We start from the raw sequence: 20926 nt of genomic DNA, 5'->3' as shown, positions 1-20926 counted from the left end.
AAACAAACATAAAATGAATAATATTTATAAAAGAAGTATTACAAATAGATAATATAATGCGAGTAAAATATATTATTTTATAGTTTATTTTTTATTGTAATTAAAATATTATGTTGAACGAAAATTATTAGGCTGTACGTAGCCTTAGGATTCTGTTTGTGACTACTTCATTTCGCGCGCGGTGCCAGCGACCAGTACGGTACGGAACCCCGGTTAATTTGAAAACGAACTGTTGTTGGCCTGCTGGAAGGAGCATCTAGCCTAGGCTAGCAAAGAAGAAAACACCTGGGCCTAATTAATTTATTTTACAACATGAAGCGATTCTGTCCCCGTACACGTATAAAGAAAGTTGTTAAAAAATATGATAGCAAATTGCGAATTGGTAAAAGCACAGAATTACTGGTTAGTTTTAGCATTTTGTTTTGATGTTTCTCCATCCATTTACACATGTGTGTGACATGGTTTCTCTCTTTTTTACATTTCCTCTCTAGTCTAGGCCTAGGCCTAGCTAGCCTAGGCCTAGTACTGAACTATGCCTAGTACTAAAAATAAGCATAGCTAGGCCTATTTGTGTGTTTATGTTTAGCCTACTTAGTACAGTGGCTAGGCTTACCTCCTCTACCCGCCTGCCTAGGCCGTGCCTAGTAAATAGTAGGCCTAGGTAGTAGCAGTGCCAGTAGTTAGTTAAGTAGGCCTGGCCCTAAACTAGAGTAGGTAGGCTTATGCCTATTGATATTATTACCACACCACCGGGTCAGATGAAAGGCTCAGCCAGGCACAAGTGAGTGCTATGGTTCAAATCTCATTCTCTTGTTTTCTGCTTTATTTTTAGATATTTTTGAATTATATGTTATTCCTGAAAAGACTAGCAAAGGATGCGAATACAGAGGCGGTTGCCATAAAAGATCGATTCATCACATCACACCACATCAACGCAGTTGTACAGGTGCAAATATTAAATTACTTGAACATCGTCCTCCACAGTTTTATTTTAACCATCTTGTTTCCAATAGAAACTATCTTTCTTTTATCTAGTTTAATTTGGGTAAACTGGTCATCCAGCTGTTTCTGTCAGTAGTATCACCATTGATTTTGTATAATGTATTGTGTGACTATAGGCTTGACTGACTAACAGGCATTTAGTACTAGTAGTTAAGAAGTCTATGTGGTAGAAGTAAATTAACTTTGTTATATTTTTTTTAGCAAACTCTGAAATCATTTCGAGGATAATGCAGACTGGGAATATTATAAGTGTCATGATCTTCAAATAAAAGCTACAAGAAAAGGTGACCATCAAAGTGACCAACACAGTGTCCAACAGAGTTGACCAGACAAAGTGACCAACAAATCATGACAATGAATAGAGATTAAATATTATAGCAAAAGTTCACCAATGTAAATACACTAATATTTTAATTTAGAGTTCTCTTCTTTTTTGCTTAAATTTAAATTTTTAATATTTCTGAGAAGATATACATTTTGTAAGTTTTCAAATCTTCAAATATCTGAAGTATGTTTTCATGCACAGGTACAATAAAAAGTGTACGAGCAAATGTTAACCCAAATTACGTTGAATATGATTTTGAATAGTATAGTACTGTAATGTCAGTGTATCAGTGTTAAATATTTCCTTAAGTTGGGTTGTAGAATCAAGAAATATTGATGTTTATTATACCTATATCTCACCTTTTATGAGTTCTTTGTAAAAGGAATTGTACATTGTAAATAAAAATTGTAGTAGCATTTGATTAACGTTTTTAATTTTTTGTTTGTCAACATACAGATTTATAGATTATCGTTAAAACAATGGAAAAAAGGGACTGAGATTTTTTTATATAAATTGTCTACATGATGATGTTACATGGTTGTAGATAGAGTACGGGGCGCTGTAGATAGAGTACGGGGCGCTGTAGATAGAGTACGGGGCGCTGTATATTATAAGGTACGGGCGCAGTCAAACATGGTAAAGGACAAGCTTGCTGGTTATCGTGCGTGCCTTCCAATCCCAAGGTCCGGGGTTCAATCCTGACCTAGTGCACCCACGCCTCTTTCAACTCCACTGCCTAAGCCTCAAATGAGACTTAGTTTATAAGCATAATAAATTATAAATTAATAATTATCCATCCTGTAATTGGCGAGTTACTCGGGTTTGGATACGTATGAAATAGAAAACAGATAAAAGTGGTATTTGAGAAGTTTATAAATTTATTGTAATGATTAGCGCGTATCGTTAATTTACCATGACCGTCCTATTCAAATTAACGAATTTATTTTATTATAAGGTTCAACACGGGACCGTGCTTCTAGATCAGCTTATTTTGTCATTTTATAAGTAACAAGGCCAACAGCCATAAGTCGCGTGCTAAAACGCATAGTGATACCGGTCCGACAGACAGACCGACCGACATAGTGAACTATAGAGTCGCGTCCACGCGACTAAAAACATTATTTTTTGTTGGTTTTTTTTCTACTGAAGTGATTAACTTTATTAAAACTACAAAATCACATATTCAAAGTCTGATTTAATTAATCTTAATTTTTCATGTTTTTGGGGGGGCAATACATCTTTAATATTTCTAATATAAGTATTACAGTAGTAAAATATCTAACACAAACCGGTACAGGATTGAACCATAGTATGATCTGCAACGTCAACGATGCGTCAAAACACAAACGATGCTTTGTGATGTAAAATATTAGAAGAAATCGGTTGGACAGGTTTGTACAATAGCCACGCCTCAGTACAACTTAACGGTATAGATGGGCTATTGAACTATAATCCAATGTTAAGTAGACCTACTAGGTGTACTGTAAGTTGTGGGTTAAAAAGAGCTGGACAAGGGTTACAAAAGCCTGCACATGATACTTTTAATTGATTTCTACCAGGTCTACAATTGAACATGATGATGTGTTTGTTATGGTTAATCATTGGAGTGTTTGTTAGTGTTACTGAAGCGGCAGGTAATCATATATTTTTTTGAAGATATAATTCGTTCCAGTGTCGATCGACTCGAACTGCTTTTAGAGATCGTATAATATAAATGAATTACATTTTACACGTATTGTTTTTATAAGAAATATAACGCCGCCTTAGATTATTTCCCGAATTAAATATTGTAGGGCTACCTTAAGGTAAGGTAAGGTTGTGGGGCTAATACAACGAAAACCAAATCATAATTATTTAAAGGAGGAGCAATATTTATTTTGTGTGAATTATAACTCAAATAACATAATGCCTTGTTATTTGTAAAAAAGTTTGTAGGCAATATCCGCAGATAAATTTCAAATTCCATTCAAACAATGTACATGGCTTGGAGATAGAATTAACCACGGGTAGATACTTTTCTATTTATAGAATAGTTATTTAGGCCAAATATTATGTAAACCTGTGTTATAGCAAATTGAAAATCAGTTTATCATCAGATCAGGAGTTTTGTAAATTCTTCTCATTTCTCAACAGTCGCCTATACTAGGCCTATCTATAAAACCCCACTGATTCAGATAAAATGAAACGTAGGTAGGCCCTAACTTAAAATATAGAGAAATAAGGAAGACGGAAGAGATAGTTCAAGTAAATAAACTATTCATTACAAAAATGAATTGAAATTATTGTCAAACCCTAAACCTAACCAAGCATGTCATTCTGAATACTATAGGCCTACCTTTGACTCATGACTAATAACACATTATACTTTCTATATCGAATCAAGTAGGCAAATCAATGATCTCTCCTCATAGGACACTTTCCCAGTGAAAGTTTCCGATTGACAGACTATATACTGAATAGTTTTAAAAATGTCGACATCTTTCATTTCTTAACATGGGTGTCCTCTTAAAACATGCTGTCACACGTTTTCTTTAATATAGTTCACTTAAGCACTCAGTAAAATATAAGATGGACATTATTGTAAAGTTCTGTAGCCATTAGTTCATAAGTTATCGTGACTGAATTCATTAGAGCGATGGTTTCGTGCATGTCATTGTTTATAGGTCCGAACTGAATGAAGTCAACTTTTCACAAACAAAAATCTTGAACTTCAAAAGTTTACAAATGCGTATATTTGTTCAATGGAATATGCATTTCCTGCCAGCTCAAGCGTGTTTTGGTAGAGTTTAACATAGTATCTGACCGTACCCAATCTAATTGGTAGAGTTTAACATAGTATCTGACCGTACCCAATCTAATTGATTTGTTTAACATAGTATCTGACCGTACCCAATCTAATTGATTTGTTTAACATAGTATCTGACCGTACCCAATCTAATTGATTTGTTTAACATAGTATCTGACCGTACCCAATCTAATTGGTAGAGTTTAACATAGTATCTGACCGTACCCAATCTAATTGGTAGAGTTTAACATAGTATCTGACCGTACCCAATCTAATTGGTAGAGTTTAACATAGTATCTGACCGTACCCAATCTAATTGGTAGAGTTTAACATAGTATCTGACCGTACCCAATCTAATTGGTGGAGTTTAACATAGTATCTGACCGTACCCAATCTAATTGGTAGAGTTTAACATAGTATCTGACCGTACCCAATCTAATTGGTAGAGTTTAACATAGTATCTGACCGTACCCAATCTAATTGGTAGAGTTTAACATAGTATCTGACCGTACACAATCTAATTGATTTGTTTATTGCGAAATATTACATTACTGATACATTAGTGTTAGAATTGGAATGTTGATACTTTCTCTTTGTTTCTGTAGATGGTGATGTTCAGTTGATCGGATCGCCGAGAACTTACATGGGACGTGTTGAAATTGAAGTTGGTTCAACGTGGTATTCGGTATGTGACGTTGGGTGGGGTATAGAAGAGGCTGATGTAGTTTGCAGGCAGCTTGGTAAACTTTTTTAAACAATATTTTTAAATTAAATCAGACTTGGGGAATACTTTATTTTTAAGTATTAATAAAGTTAATCACTTCCGTAGAAAAAAAAAAACGGAAAAAAAAAATGTTTTTAGGCCCTACTCATCAAATGACAAGATAAATCGTTAACCTCAACACATGTGGCTATACATTCCTTGATAAACATCGCATAGACAGACGCGGAGGAGGAACAGGAATTATATTCAAGGATTGTCTAAATGTCAATCAACTTAATTCAGGCGCAAAATCGTCTTTTGAATTTTCCGAATGGAATTTCGTGGACACAACCCTACACACCACATTCGTTGTCATCTATCGCCCGCCTTATAGTAGAGCAGTTAATGACATGAGCTGTGCATTTTATTACCAAAGCATGAAACTTGGCACAAAGTTTCTTTAATGTATTTAGATTCAAAATATCGGGGGGTGCCAAGCGTCCAACGTCCGGTATGGCGGCCATCTTGATTTCAAAATGGCCACCATAAAAACAAAAAATGTTCATATCTTGGCAACTATACACATTAGAGACTTAATTATGGTCTCAAATTGTTCACAAACTATATTTTTCTATTTGCTCTAATGAAAATTTTCGTCCAAAAATGACCGGAAATGACGTTTCTTTCAGTTTGCCCTTTGACCTCGTATTTGTATATCTCTGTAACTACTGGTAATTTTCAATCGATTTTGGTGTCATTTTGTTCAGAATAAATACATTTATATTTGTAGTAATGAAACATTCTCACATAAAATGACCGGAAATACAATTTACGACCTTTGACATTTATTTATTGATTTTTAATTAGGTGAATATACTGTATGTGGTTTTTGTTGGTCTTTGAACTTTGACCTGATAGGCGTAATTATATTAAATGATTAATGGACTTAAATTGTATATAGTACATAAAATTGGTAAACATTGTGCTTGGTGGTACCATTAGTTCAATGATGTTGGCACCTTCTGATTCGCTAAAAGTTTTAATAGTTTGACAGAGGAAATAACATACATGTTATGGAATACCGTAAAACCTCGAAAAGGTGATAGTATGAACTTCTTTTCGAGATAGACTGTATTTGAATGTCAAATGAAAAGTATGATGATCGTGTTTATATCAATATATTATTAATGACCTTACAAAGAACCCTTTATATTTCAACAATCAAGCCTCAGTTATTCTACAATTTATTGTTTTCCAAGTGGTATTTTGATTGTATCTTCTTTTTGTATGCTTCATCGGTTAATATGGTCCTACTCCTCCTTCTTTGTCTGTATGGTCTTATACCCCATTCTTTGTCTGTGGATGGTCTTATACCCCATTCTTTGTCTGTGGATGGTCTTATACCCCCTTCTTTGTCTGTGGATGGTCTTACACCCCCTTCTGTGCGTGTTGATGGTATTACACCCCTTTCTTTGTGTGTGGATGGTCTTACATCCCTTTCTTTGCATGTAGATGGTCTTCCACCCCTTCTTTGTCTGTGGATGGTCCTACACTTCCTTCTTTGTCTGTGGATGGTCCTACACCCCTTCTTTGTCTGTGGATGGTCCTAAAACCCCTTCTTTGTCTGTGGATGGTCTTATACCCCCTTCTTTGTCTGTAAGTGGTCCTATACCCTTTCTTTGTCAGTGGATGGTCTTACACCCGCTTCTTTGTCTGTGGATGGTCCTACACCCCCTTCTTTGTCTGTGGATGGTCCTACACCCCCTTCTTTGTCTGTGGATGGTCTTACACCCCTTTCTTTGTCTGTGGACGGTATTATACCCCCTTCTGTGCCTGTTGATGGTATTACACCCTTTTCTTTGTCTGTTGATGGTATTACACCCTTTTCTTTGTCTGTGGATGGTATTACACCTCTTTTTTGTGTGTGGATGGTATTACACCCCTTTTTTGTGTGTGGATGGTCTTACACCTTTTTCTTTGTGTGTGGATGGTCTTACACCCTTTATTTGTCTGTGGATGGTCTTACACCCCCTTCTTTCTCTGTCGATGGTCTTATACCCCTTCTTTGTCTGTGGATGGTCTTATACCCCCTTCTTTGTCTGTGGATGGTCCTACATCCCCTTCTTTGTCTGTGGATGGTCCTACACCCCCTTCTTTGTCTGTGGATGGTCCTACACCACCTTCTTTGTCTGTGGATGGTCTTATACCCCCTTCTTTGTCTGTGGAGGGTCCTACGCCCCCTTCTTTGTCTGTAAGTGGTTCTATACCCCCTTCTTTGTCAGTGAATGGTCTTACACCCCCTTCTTTGTCTGTGGAGGGTCCTACGCCCCCTTCTTTGTCTGTGGATGGTCTTACACCCCTTCTTTGTCTGTGGATGGTCTTACACCCCCTTCTTTGTGTGTGGATGGTCTTACACCCCCTTCTTTGTCTGTAGATGGCCTTACACCCCTTTCTTTGTCTGTGGATGGTCTTATACCCCCTTCTTTGTGTGTGGATGGTCTTACACCCCCTTCTTTGTCTGTGGATGGTCTTACACCCCCTTCTTTGTCTGTGGATGGTCTTACACCCCCTTCTTTGTCTGTAAGTGGTCCTATACCCACTTCTTTGTCAGTGGATGGTCTTACACCCCCTTCTTTGTCTGTGGAGGGTCCTACGCCCCCTTCTTTGTCTGTAGATGGCCTTACACCCTTTTCTTTGTCTGTGGATGGTCTTATACCCCCTTCTTTGTGTGTGGATGGTCTTACACCCCCTTTGTCTGTGGATGGTCTTACACCCCCTTCTTTGTCTGTGGATGGTCTTATACCTCCTTCTTTGTCTGTAAGTGGTCCTATATATCCCCTTCTTTGTCAGTGGATGGTCTTACACCCCCTTCTTTGTCTGTGGAGGGTCCTACGCCCCCTTCTTTGTCTGTGGATGGTCTTACACCTCCTTCTTTGTCTGTTGATGGTCTTACACCCCCTTCTTTGTATGTGGATGGTCCTACACCCCCTTCTTTGTCTGTAGATGGCCTTCCCCTTTCTTTGTCTGTGGATGGTCTTATACCCCCTTCTTTGTCTGTGGATGGTCTTATACCCCTTCTTTGTCTGTAGATGGTCTTATACCCCCTTCTTTGTCTTTGGATGGTCTGGACCCACTACTTTGATTGATTAAATCAGACAATGTTTCTTGTATGATTAGGAGACCAAGACCTTCAAAGTGAAAGTCCACAGGTGGATGCCTAAAAAGGTCTTGTACAGAACAGTATATTGTAGGTCCATGTCACTAATTTGAGGATTACTTGAATAATTATATTGAGATGTCTTTTACGAATTGATTTGGTTCGGATTTTGCTAAAAAATCAATGACTATAGAGAAAATCGAGGAAAAGGATTCAGATGGTTTACAGCAAAGGCTCATTACCATAAAAATTGAGTACATTTGTTTAGATGCAACGAAAATGACCAAGAATTATCTGAGTTTCTGACTAATGAAAGTAGGTCTACTGTAGTAAGTACTTTGAAAGACGGTGTTCTCTTAACTCATGAAAATGAGAACTTTCCGAACGAAAGAATGCTACTTTACATCAAAAATATTTCCAAATGGCATCTAAAAATTCAATTCAACTTTTATTTCAGACAATTGTCCATATGGTATAATACATTACAAAAAAAAAGATGAAGGAGAGAGGACCAAAACTTTTATATAACGATTGACACATCACAGTTTAGCAAACAAGTCGGCATGAGCTCAGTGATTGCTGTTTCTCAGTAATCTGTCATACTTTACGCCTATCCTATCACATCAAAAGTCAAAAATTCAGAATAATAAATTCTTGGTCATTTTTGCATTAAGTGTCATTTATTTCGGTAAAACAATTTTGGTGCATTTATACCAATGTAAACCACATACAGTATGTTCACATAATTATATATGTCAAAGGTTATAAATTGTATTTCCAGTCATTTTATGTGAAAATGTTTCATTACTACAAATATAAATGTCTCTATTCTGAACAAAACGACACCAAAATCGATTGAAAATGATCAGTAGTTACTGAGATATACAGATAAGAGGTCAAAGGTCAAACTGGAAGAAACGTCATTTCCGGTCATTTTTTGACGAAACTTTTCATTAGAGCAAATAGAAATATGTAGTTTGTGAACAATTTAACACCAGAATCAAGTCTCTACTGTTTATAGTTGCCAAGATATGAACACTTTTTGTTTTTATGGTGGCCATTTTGAAATCAAGATGGCCGCCATACCGGACGTTGGACACTTGGCACCCCCCGATATTTTGAATCTATATACATCAAAGAAACTTTGTGGCAAGTTTCATGCTTTGGTAATAAAGTGCACAACTTGGCTATTTTTATGGCCTTAACTGCTCTACTATTACTCCACCGTCAGACCCATTAGTACTGCCACCTTCTATGATGAATTCGCAGAATATGCTTCGGATATTCTATCGTTACATAGTTCTGTAATATTTTCGGGTGACTTCAACATTCATATGAACAGCAGCAATGACCCGGATAAAATAAAATTCGACGATGTACTTGAGTGTTTAAATCTTGATCAACACGTGTCTTTCCCAACACATCGTTCGGGAAATACTCTTTATTTGCTAATAACGAGGGGTAAGGACACTCTTTGTGTTACCGAGCCCGCTTCAAATTATTACATCAGTGACCATTGTTTTGTAGAGACTATTTTATCGAGACCAAAACCGAAATGTTACCGTCAAAACAAAAAGTTTCGAAAGATAAATAAAATAGATCACACGAACTTTGATGAAGCTTTGTCTCAAGTAGTTATATCATCAACGAATATCGATGATATCGACGATTTGGCAAATCACTACAACACTCAACTACTTGCTGCTCTGGATAAGCATGCTCCTATTGTTGAGAAAACTACCACTGTCAGAAGATCGTTACCTTGGTTTGATGACGAGGCTAATGTGTTGAAGAAGCAACTTCGTCGTGCTGAGAAGACCTTACGGAAGTCTGCCACCGACGAAAATAGGTCAGCTTACAATGATCTATACGCAATTCATACAAACGTTATCTTCGTTTAGCCAAGTACGAATTCATTAATGGTGCTATCAAAGAAGCTGGCAACAACTCAAAAAAGCTTTACAAGATCGTGTTTGAGCTCATTGGTAGACGTAAAAATAACCCACTTCCACCACATGAAACTGATAAACAGTTAGCAGACGACTTCATATCTTTCTTTATGGGCAAAATAGAGAAAATACGAGAGGAATTGGAACACTTCCCTTTGTATGAACAAGAACGGCTAATGGCAAATGAATTTATTGCATTTCAGGAAGTTAGCGAAGATGATGTTAGGAAGTTGATCATATGCGCAAAACCAACAACCTGCTCCACTGACCCCCTACCGTCGACACTGGTGAAACAGCATCTGGATACACTTCTACCACTTATTACAAGGATGATCAACAACTCGTTGTGTAACGGCGTATTTGCTCATAGATGGAAAATATCAGTTATAAAACCGCTTATAAAAAAGAAGGGTGTTGAGTGTATCCTCAGGAATTATAGGCCAGTAAGCAATCTGTCCTTCGTATCCAAGCTGGTTGAACGCGCATGCTTCTTGAACCAATTCATAGCTTATGTTGAGAACAATACCTTATTACCGGCGTACCAATCTGCCTATCGGAAAGGTTTTAGCACAGAGACGGCTTTGGTTAAGTTAACCAATGACGTACTCTGGAATATGGAGCTGCAAAGGGTGTCTGCGCTGGTATGTATAGACTTGTCAGCCGCCTTCGACACAGTGAACCATGAAGTACTCCTCGACGTTTTGCAGAACAAATTCGGAGTGGCCAATGCGGCATTGAACTGGTTTGATACTTACCTTCGTCCTCGATTTGCCAACGTAACAATCGGCGAAACTAACTCGGAGACAGCCAATTTGTCCTTCTCTGTACCTCAGGGTAGTATATGCGGTCCAGTTCTATACACCATATATGCTAGCACTTTACAAGATCATATCAGTAAGTTTGATATTTCTGTGATGGGATATGCCGATGATCACTCAGTGTATGATTCATTTAATCCAAATTCTAGTTCTAGTATGGAAAATACAATCACCAAATTACAAGAGTGCCTCATATCCATCAACGACTGGATGAAGTCCAACAGACTAAAAATGAACAGTGAAAAAACAGTTCATACTGTTGGGAAGCAGAGCTCAACTCCTGAAATGCGAAAAAGATCATATCATCGTATGTCAGGACAGAATACCACTTGGTTCATCTGTAAAATACCTTGGTGTTAATATCGACGACCAGCTATCTTTCAAGAACCACATACGTGATAAATGCAGAACGATAGCTGTTAATGTATACTATATTCGTCAAATCCGCAAATTTCTCTCCAAGGACCTTTGCCAACAACTAGTTCAATCGCTCGTGCTGTCATATTGATTACGCCAATGCATTGTATTATGGTCTACCTGCTAATACCCTTGCTCCAGTGAAGAGGTTACTGCACCAAGCTGCGAAAATAATTGTCAGGAAAGGTCGGTATGACAGTGCAACTAACGCCATGCGATCCTTGCACTGGCTTCCGATGTCTCATAGATGTCAATTCAAAATAGCGTGTCTTGTATGGCGTTCGCTTAAAGGTTCCGCTCCAAGTTACCTGAGAGATATTCTTACTGTGCGGAATGTTTCTCGCAGTACTCGTTCAAGCACCAGCAATTATAACCTGACAATACCACGAACTAAACATTTGCTGACCGTTCGTTCGCCGTAGAGCAGGACCCAAAATTTGGAACAGATTACCAAGTCACATTAAACACTTAGACGACTATAATCAGTTTAAAAAACATTTAAAAGCACTATATTTCAAACAATGTTACGATACTAATTGATGTGAAGCGCCGCTGATTATAATTAAATGTTGTATAAATGTGCGCTATACAAGTAATAATAATAATAATAACTTCAACCAAAAATCCATTGGCCGGCAGCCAACCTGATTATTTTTTGCATTAAATTACAGTTTTTTTCAGATAAATACATTTTTTTGCGATCCAATTTTTGGTCAAAGTGGATAATTATATGTGACAATAAAATGGCAAATTCATCGACATATTTTTAGAATTCATTTTTCCGCGGGACAATACATCTTTAAAAGTCCTGAATCGAGAGAATTTGATGGAAATGTTTGCAGATTTCTAAGTTTGCATATCTAAGTATTTTTCCATGCTACTCACCAATCCAAATTAACTGGATCATCACTTCACCCCTCTCCTCACTCACATTTTAAAATCATTTTCCTCTGTAGGCTTTCAAGATGGAGCAATGTTTTCAAGTGTGACGTCACCTAATTTTGGTCAAGGAACTGGGAATATGTTATGGAGTAATTATACATGTTCAGGCTCTGAGGGGAATTTCCAATCTTGCGGATCTGGAGGTCTCAGCTCAGCCGAATGTACACAAACTGACATTGTATCAATAATATGTAATGGTATGTTTTAATGTTACCTTATCTAACAATTTGTTTATATATATCGTACATGTCAATGTTTATAAACTAGGTGCACTATATAATGCTTGAGATGTATTCTCAGTACAAGATGACCACCACTGTGCACGTCTACTTTAAAGCTCTGTCTACACTATTAAACTAATTTGCCAAAAAAAGTGAATGTACCCAAAATATTGTAGTGATGGCCAAATATGGTAGTGATATGACATCATCATGTTCATACATGGGCACATCACATTTGTTGTCACATAAAGTTTTATTGTGTAGATAGAGCTTTATGCACATCCCACCACACATCTGGCATTTTGCATTTGTGAGATACATTCATTTTCTACACGGAATATTGTCATTTAACTTGAACTATTATTGTCATATTGTATAGTTCCCGCCTATCTTGGTTGCTATGATATCCCAGAAAGCCAGTACCCGCCAGACTTACAACGAATAAGTACTGCGTCTGCTAGTATCTACGAGTGTTTAGATGTCTGTAGGGCGTATTCAACGTACGCAGCGCTTGGGGTTAAGGGTGATCAAAATAGATGCTTTTGTTTCTCTGGAGAATATACATCATTGACGGCAGCATCGAACGGAATGTGTAATACTGCTTGCATTGACGATGATCGAGCGGCATGTGGTGGTGTCAATCACTTTAGTATTTATCCAGGTAAGAACAATATGACGCAATAATCACATTCATAATATGATAATAAAGACATAATAAATATTTGTTTAGTCGAAAAATTTTGTAAGAAAAAAAAGTATATTCGCCATGCAAACTTAGCCTAGCAGGCACAAAAGCTCGATGGCAGTGCCTATCGTGAAGTCGAACATTACTATAATATTTAGTATATGAGGAGAAATTCATAAGTTCTACTATACTTTTTAGCATGAAATTGAGTTATAGAATAGGTTATAGACTTCCTTATCTATTCTTATTTATTGCATATTAGCTTGATATATTAATGACGATTTATTTCTAATCACCACAGTGTCTTTAGGTGAGTCAGGCACAACATACACTGATGATAACAATGACTTTATCTACTCGCCAAACTTTTTTGGCAAATACGAAGCAAACCTTGACGTGACATGGACATTATCGTATACAGAGCATAGCGTAGTGACATTAAATGCGATAATGTTTTTGGTGAAGAACAACGATTTGTTGACCGTTTCGGATGGAATCGGTGATCCGATCGAGTACGATAGTTTCCAATCGAGTTTCATGTGGACATCGGATACAACACAAACTGTAACGATACGGTTTACCACAGACAAAGATTCTATTGGAAACTTCGGATTTATTCTCGAGTATTCTGGTAAGTATGTGCCTCGCCTGTATGACCATTGGTACTTGGTACATGTTAGGTTTCTACGAAAAAATATATTTCTGTGTTGATAAGTGATAATATTATATAGTTATTTACGTAGATTTGCTATGACCCGATTGAAATCATCGATATAATTTCATGAATTATGCCTACCTTTTCTAAGAGAATGGAAATACACTATTATTATCAATTCTAAGCTGGTATTATGCAGGCATCTGTTACAATGTATGATCTATACGTCAGTATTATACATATAAACAAGACTGACTTTAGTTGATATTTTTTTCTAGCAACAACATCTGATCCTCCTACAACCATTGAAGCTATTACAACCAAGAAGGTCACTACCGTGAAATCAATGACGACTGCAAGCGATGTCGTAACAGCCACGCAAGGTGTCGTCACGACTGCGCAAGGTGTCGTCACGACTCCGCAAGATGTCGTCACGACTGCGCAGGATGATTCCAAAACAATAACAGAAGATCCAGAAAGTAAAACAACACTTGAAAATGATGGATTAACCAGAAGCACTACAGCATCTGCAGTCACCAGCACTACTGATCGAACGACAGAGGCTGAGACAAAGAACACGACTCCAGTACCAGATGACGCCACAGTGATGACTACAGGTAACGTGTCATACCGGTACCATAGTATTAGTCGTATTTAATATCTTCTGTGGTTTTGTCTTGTTATTTGAATGTTTGGTGACTTTAGGCCTAATTTAGTATACCAAATCACTTTATATTGCAATTGTTGAAAGAATTACTGCACTAAACCTAATACTATGCTTTTGTAGTTTACACTAGTAGTCCAGATCCCTATGTCAAAAAAAGGGCCTTCGTGTGCAGATCATGGGGAAAGTGTAAACATTGTGTTTTATGAATATTTGAATCATGCTATTTATAAAAACCCATGTCAAATTTCTAAAATTCATCTTTGACCTCTGACCTCAATTTGAATGTTTTGACCCATTGAAAACAAAATGGTCCTATCTTTGCAACGCTTAGATTAAATGAAATAATTTTAGTGTCAAATTATTTGGGAGATGCATATTAATATTCGTTCTAATGGAAAAGTTTGTCCAAAAATGGCTGGAAGTATGATTTTTGGCATATTTGACCTTTGACCTACATATCATATAACTCCGTAACTAATAGTTGGACAAACTTTAAATAGGGCTCAAATTAATCTGAAGGTATATGTTTCTATTCAGTCTAATAAGAACTTTTTACAGTAACCTGTAATTTACATACCACTTTTATAACGTACTAGGTCAGTTTCTGACAAAAATTGAGAAAAATATTCCGATAGCTTGATATTTTTGTTGAGGTTATTACATGATACACACCAAAAAAATATTTTAATTTTGAGCTAAAAGTCCATCTTTTTGGTTTAATAAAAGCAATCTAGCAGATATTAATACACAAAATTCATATTTTATTGGATAGATATTATGATTATCTTTCCAATAAAATATGCTGTTTGTGTAAGAATGGCTGTACAAGATTGTTTGTACTGGACCAAAAAGATGGATTTTTAGCACAAAACATATAAATGTATTTTTCGAACCATTTCACAAAAACAACCATTTTACGGCCAATAGTTTTTGAGATTATAGAAATGTGTACTACCAGTACAGGTCAAAGGTCAATGAAAATATTTCGGGTCATTTTCTTGAAAAAGTTCTTATTAGACTGAATAGAAACATATACCTTCAGATTAATTTGAGCCCTATTTAAAGTTTGTCCAAGTTACGGAGTTATATGATATGTTGGTCAAAGGTCAAGTATGCCAAAAATCATACTTCCAGCCATTTTTGGACAAACTTTTTCATTAGAACGAATATTAATATGCATCTCCCAAATAATTTGAAACTAAAATTTTTTTTCATTTAATCTAAGCGTTGCAAAGATATGACCATTTTGTTTTCAATGGGTCAAAACATTCAAATTGAGGTCAGAGGTCAAAGATGAATTTTATAAATTTGAAAACATGGGTTTTTATAACCAGCATGATTCAAATATTCATAAAACACAATGTTTACACTTTCCCCATGATCTGCACACGACATAGGGATCTGGACTATAGCCGAATCATGTTGCCGAAGAAGACTTCGGACAACGTTATATCTTCCGATCACACACGTACGTTTTGCACATAATCTGGAATACATTAGTGTAAAGTATTCTGTTTTAAACACTAAACCAGCTATTTTACTTACGTAGCTTTAATCTGATAAATACATTGGATAAAATTAAAACGTTCGTTAATTCTGTTTTTTTATACGTCTTTTTCACATCTGTTTCCGATATACTCATAGTAAAATAATGGTTACATTCAATCTTTGATCTTTCTATTTGAATCAAACTTTCGATCACCTTTTATAAGTAGTTTTTTTAGAAGTATAATTACCCAGTGTAAATGTATTATTGTATTCATGGTACAGTTGCACTTCAGTAAAAGCATTCATATATACAATGATCTTGTTTTCAGAGCCGGAATGCCCCGTATTATTTGGCTCCAGGTCGATATCAAACCAATTGAATACAGAAATAATAGACCAATTGATTTTACCCTATGACAAACCATTTGAATGCGATACAGTTATTACTGATATCTCCCTTTATGCAAGTAAAGCGACAACGTATACTTTGCTTGTCATCAGTCAGTCACAAAATGACTTTAAAGTTATCAGCAAAGTGGACATTACCACTGATTCACCAAACCAAGAAGTCGACAAGAGCTTAACCGCTGAATCACCATCTATAGTAGCCTATGCTGGTAATTGGGTAGCCTTTGCGTTTACATCTGGGTCATTTTCGTATTCTGACGGCCATAACCAGGTTATGAATTTTACTGTATATGACATTGATTACTCAAATTTCAATGATTTACAAATCGGCGAAACCTTGGATTTACCAGATAGTTCTGTGAATGTTGAAAGAGAGTATCCGTTCAAATTGACAATGCGAAGTTAGTATATCAAATTTATAGTATTTATTCATGTTAACACAACAAAAAGATGTACATAAACTTTAGGCCTAAACATTACCTTATTTGTATGCAACACCTGATGTAAAATTGATGCTTTATAAATTGATAGAAATTTCCACAATACATAAATATAAATGTCCACTAACCAACTATACTTTAGCTCAAAACATTACGCATACAATAAAACACACACGTGTATGTTGGAAACATGATGACGTGTATTTGATTGTTTGTAGTTAACTGGGAACTACACTATTTGGTATGTTTCTATTTCGATGTAAGCATGTTTCTAAAGCATTTATTCTACCTTTTACCTTTCTTACCTCTCTACCTCTCCTTTTTGAATAGTTTTTTTTAAATTATGCAGTATAAATGTTATACTTTTTATGTTGCATAACAGGTTACCTTAGAGTTTCCAAATCTTCTAGAAATATTTGTCTAAACCTCTGCAATTGTAACCCAAGATATATAATGTACTAAACTATAACTACCGTACATAAGTGTGTTGATATAAGCTCTAAAATGTACTTATTCAACTTATACCGTAATTCTTTTTATTTCTACAAGTTCCAAAGTATACTTTACAACCAACCCAGTTAAACTAAAAAATGTACTTATTTACTAATAAGTACTACTTTTCTGTTTTAGCTGCCAGAATCTGTACTTTACCAGATAATCCAAAAGGCGGCTCATACTCTGAGTCCAGTCTACTAGAGAGCCAGTCCACTAAACTTGTTTGCTATGATGGATTCCGAGCAAAATTCTATGACGAATCAGATGAAGATGACGATGATAATAACGATGATCATGATTACGTAAACGTCACGTGCGTTGATGGAGATCTAGTTCATAATGGATATTGTAAAGGTAATATTACAAATTAATTGTCTTGGTGTTTTAAAACCTTACTTCCAGTTGACTTGTTAGAATAACTCACCAGATCCTCAGTAATGTATCTAGATTTATCCAGTACCAAAAGAAACCCCCTTGTTTCAGATGTATCGCCTAGTATCATAGATCATGAACCTAACCCGTAAACTAAGCTTACAACATGTGATATACATCGGATGCTGTATTACCAAATTAGAAATGTTACAATTTTAGATCTAACAATACTTGGTTTATTTTGATTTTCTAGAAGAGTCTCACAACACGACTTACATTGTCATCTGTAAGTATTTCATTTTTCAGTTTTACCAATGTATGATTACATATTAGATCACAATTATTTCTTTGATAATAATATTATAAGCCTACCAGTACTATAGATTCTTTCAGTTTTAAAAATGCTAAGACCACTTTGAGCAATTGCATTATTCGATAGTTTGCTCACCACATTCCCATCAACCTAGTGTTTGATCGCATATAGACCTACCTAACACGATCTCGATCTATTGGGTAAAACAAAATTACGCTTTGTTTGTACTGCTTCTTTACTGCCTATTTATTTGATATCATATTGTATGTTTTATTATTTATTGACTACTTTTAAAACATTTATTATATTTACTTGTTGAACTATTTTTATCTGGTGGAACTAGCCTCTGGGCTTATTTAAGTTTCTCCAGCATAAGTATATTCTACTTATAAACACAACTCACATGTTATTACACAATGATGTATCTTATGAAAATAAAATTGAAATGAATTAAACCATGCACTTTTAAAAACCCTCAGTTACAACAATCGTCGCCTGTCTGGGATTCTGTTTAATCATCGTCTACTTCGCAATTATGTGTTCAAAGCCGGACCGATTGTCAGGGTAAGACGTTCGTTTTTTAGTAATGTGTGTTTTACAATGTATTAATTTGAGCACGGTCATAACTGCACTCTTAACGTGTCTCATACGAAGCAAATCAGATTGTTGTATGAGCCTTGCGTTAATGTACGTTTCGTTATGATATTGTTATATTTTCATTTATTTTTGGAAAATATTTACCAATTGATTTGGAAAGGAGTAAACCTGGCGGTAGTATGTATGATAACATTGTACTAATAGTAACATAATTTAGCACAAGTTGCATCCACACCACCCTCCTGTCTCACTAATGATATTCACTAAGCTAGAAGAATATGACTAATGAATATTTTATGTTTTTTGCATCGCTTACCTACGAAAAGTTATTGTTAAACTAATAAAGATATCCGCCCGCCCCAATTTTGGTCAGTTTGATACGTGGAGTGCGTAGAGTAAAAATATGAGTAGTGGCCTACACTACAATGAACAAAATACAAGCTGTCTCTCTCATACATAATGTAATATAATGTTGCGTTGTTGAGGTACTAATGAAGGACTCTGACTCGCTTGACTGTCGTAACACATATATTGTTTATTCAGTATAATACTTCAGTACAATATACAACTATAAGTATAGATAAGGAACGGACGATCAATGATGCTGTCGGTGAGGTGTGAAGTGTGTAGGTCTGCTTCTGAAGAAGTGGCTGTGAGGTGTAGATGTTCTTCTGAAGAAGTGGCTGTGAGGTGTGTCTGGGCTCCTCTGAAACTTGGGAGTATATTGGCTCAGTTCATTAGCATATGTCAATTACGTAATCTGTGAGGGTAACGATTGGTCCTAAGTTGATCCAGGGGTGTTTAAGTGAGAATGATTAACGGTATAATAAGGTATTTCTGTGATGGATGACACTGTCAAATCTGTACTTAAATAGTGTCAATCACTCCTGGTTTAACGATGGGAAAAGTCACAAAATTAAGCTAAGTGTTTTCTTTAGAGATTCTATTATAAACTAAATGGTCATTAAAATATCTGGACAAACTCTCCTCTGGACTTTCTGGGTCAAGTTTGTGAACCTATTTAAATTCCGATACAAAGGTCAATTTCTTAAATATAAAAGTATATCGTTATATTACATCCCTCTGTTTCCCTTTTTTTTTCTAATCTATTGAAAATATAAAAATGGTTATAATAGTGGCATGCAAAATTAAAGTTATATAAAAGAAAAAAACATTATTATACATATAAGCAAAAATTGAGTTAGCCAAAACCATTGACTCTGAAGTGTAACCTTATCACTTTCACTCTCTCTCTTCTCTCTCTTAATAAAAATGAATTTGGTATAAAATTCGCGTAAATTAAAAATAAATCAGTTGAAACTAAAAATACAAAACTTAAAAATAGTATGTTACATTGAACATACATCAAATCGTGCGACAACTCATCGCGTTCTAATGGCCTTCAAACATAAATCATCAAATCAAAACATAAAACTCAAGAAAACTGTGGCTGATTAGCCTAAAATCAAAATATCAAACTTAATCACTTAAAACTTTAAAAGAAACAAATGTGTGTGTCCCGTTGACACAAACTTATCCACAATATATCGTTATCATCACAACTTTATCGATTTAAGCATTTATATTCACAGGTAATTATGATTTCAATCAATCGACAAATTCGATTTTTGTACTCAATGTCAAAAAAAATTACAATTAAAAGTACTAAGAAAATCTCCTGTTCTTGTATATCGATTAATTAATGCTTGAGATTAACGACTCAAAGGTTAAACAAAATATTTGTTACAAAATGATTGTCGTTCTTTTCAATATCTCAATATATCGATCATTAAAATTCAAAATTAATCTTTATCAAAAAACTCGTTACAAAATCAATACTTAAACATAAATTCAATTCTCTTTTAACTGAAATCACATCATTACTAAACAAATCTCATCAAATACGTAGACTATGCTATCAATAATTTAGCAAATGTCGTAATTTAAAAATAATCTTGCAAAAAAAATTAAATCAGTAACTTGTTGCATTATACAAACGTTTTATGAATCGTTTTGGCGATCCACTTATCGGTATCTGTTTATCATTAATGATCTCTTTAATCAATTTATCTGTATCGTTATATCTGTCAATATTCCACCAAAATTTGCGATCATTAGATTCGTGTTTTGTTTTATCGGTGTTGCGTTTAGCTGAAGTCGGTTTAGAATATGAAACTAAAACTTGGAAATGTCCTGCTTTAAATCTACCTCGGTTTAATGTCATAATTGAATCATTAGGTGCTGTCATAATTAGATTAGTTTGTTCCTTGATTTGTTCTTCTTTCATTTGGAATGGGGCTGCTAATCCCATGTTATTCTCTACACAGTCAATGTAAGGTTGCAAGTTAAGGGGTTCTATCTTAGTTGGATTTGTAAGGGTATCTGATTGCAATTGGGCTGGTGTCCTATCATGTTCGTCTACAAATTCAACATTGATTTCGTCATTTACTACATTAATGGTGTTTTGGATTTTCTCGTTATTATCAT

The 20926-nt window shown here is 35.5% G+C and overlaps 2 protein-coding genes across 3 annotated transcripts in view; both read left to right on the top strand.

Annotated features, from left to right (window-relative positions):
* The window catches only part of LOC140063228 (uncharacterized), a 37303-nt gene that overhangs the window by 8628 nt on the left and 7749 nt on the right, over positions 1–20926 (top strand). Inside the window, exons 2-11 of one of the 2 annotated variants that reach the window (XM_072109727.1) lie at positions 2887–2961; positions 4718–4852; positions 12113–12295; positions 12699–12980; positions 13306–13635; positions 13938–14276; positions 16144–16623; positions 17293–17511; positions 17783–17815; positions 18322–18406. In XM_072109727.1, the coding sequence (XP_071965828.1) occupies positions 2901–2961; positions 4718–4852; positions 12113–12295; positions 12699–12980; positions 13306–13635; positions 13938–14276; positions 16144–16623; positions 17293–17511; positions 17783–17815; positions 18322–18406 (2147 nt within the window). In that variant the 5' untranslated portion in view covers positions 2887–2900. Of the gene's footprint in view, positions 1–2770; positions 2962–4717; positions 4853–12112; positions 12296–12698; positions 12981–13305; positions 13636–13937; positions 14277–16143; positions 16624–17292; positions 17512–17782; positions 17816–18321; positions 18407–20926 lie in introns of those variants that run through there. The other variant, XM_072109728.1, reaches the window with a different exon arrangement.
* On the top strand, positions 185–1738 carry LOC140062861 (centromere protein W-like). Its single transcript, XM_072109234.1, has 3 exons — positions 185–402; positions 833–946; positions 1204–1738. The coding sequence occupies exons 1-3, from the start codon at positions 313–315 to the stop codon at positions 1228–1230; spliced, it is 231 nt and encodes a 76-aa protein (XP_071965335.1). The 5' UTR covers positions 185–312; the 3' UTR covers positions 1231–1738.

Source organism: Antedon mediterranea, chromosome 11, assembly GCF_964355755.1.
Source record: "Antedon mediterranea chromosome 11, ecAntMedi1.1, whole genome shotgun sequence".
Classification (NCBI taxonomy): domain Eukaryota; kingdom Metazoa; phylum Echinodermata; class Crinoidea; order Comatulida; family Antedonidae; genus Antedon; species Antedon mediterranea.
This window is presented reverse-complemented; position numbering and strand designations above follow the sequence as displayed.

Bases quoted from the DNA above. Each gene is read 5' to 3' on its own strand.
- LOC140062861 (XM_072109234.1), top strand. From the start codon at position 313: ATGAAGCGATTCTGTCCCCGTACACGTATAAAGAAAGTTGTTAAAAAA. The intron at 403-832 runs GTTAGTTTTAGC...CTTTATTTTTAG, and splicing joins GTAAAAGCACAGAATTACTG to ATATTTTTGAATTATATGTT. The intron at 947-1,203 runs GTGCAAATATTA...TATTTTTTTTAG, and splicing joins ACATCAACGCAGTTGTACAG to CAAACTCTGAAATCATTTCG.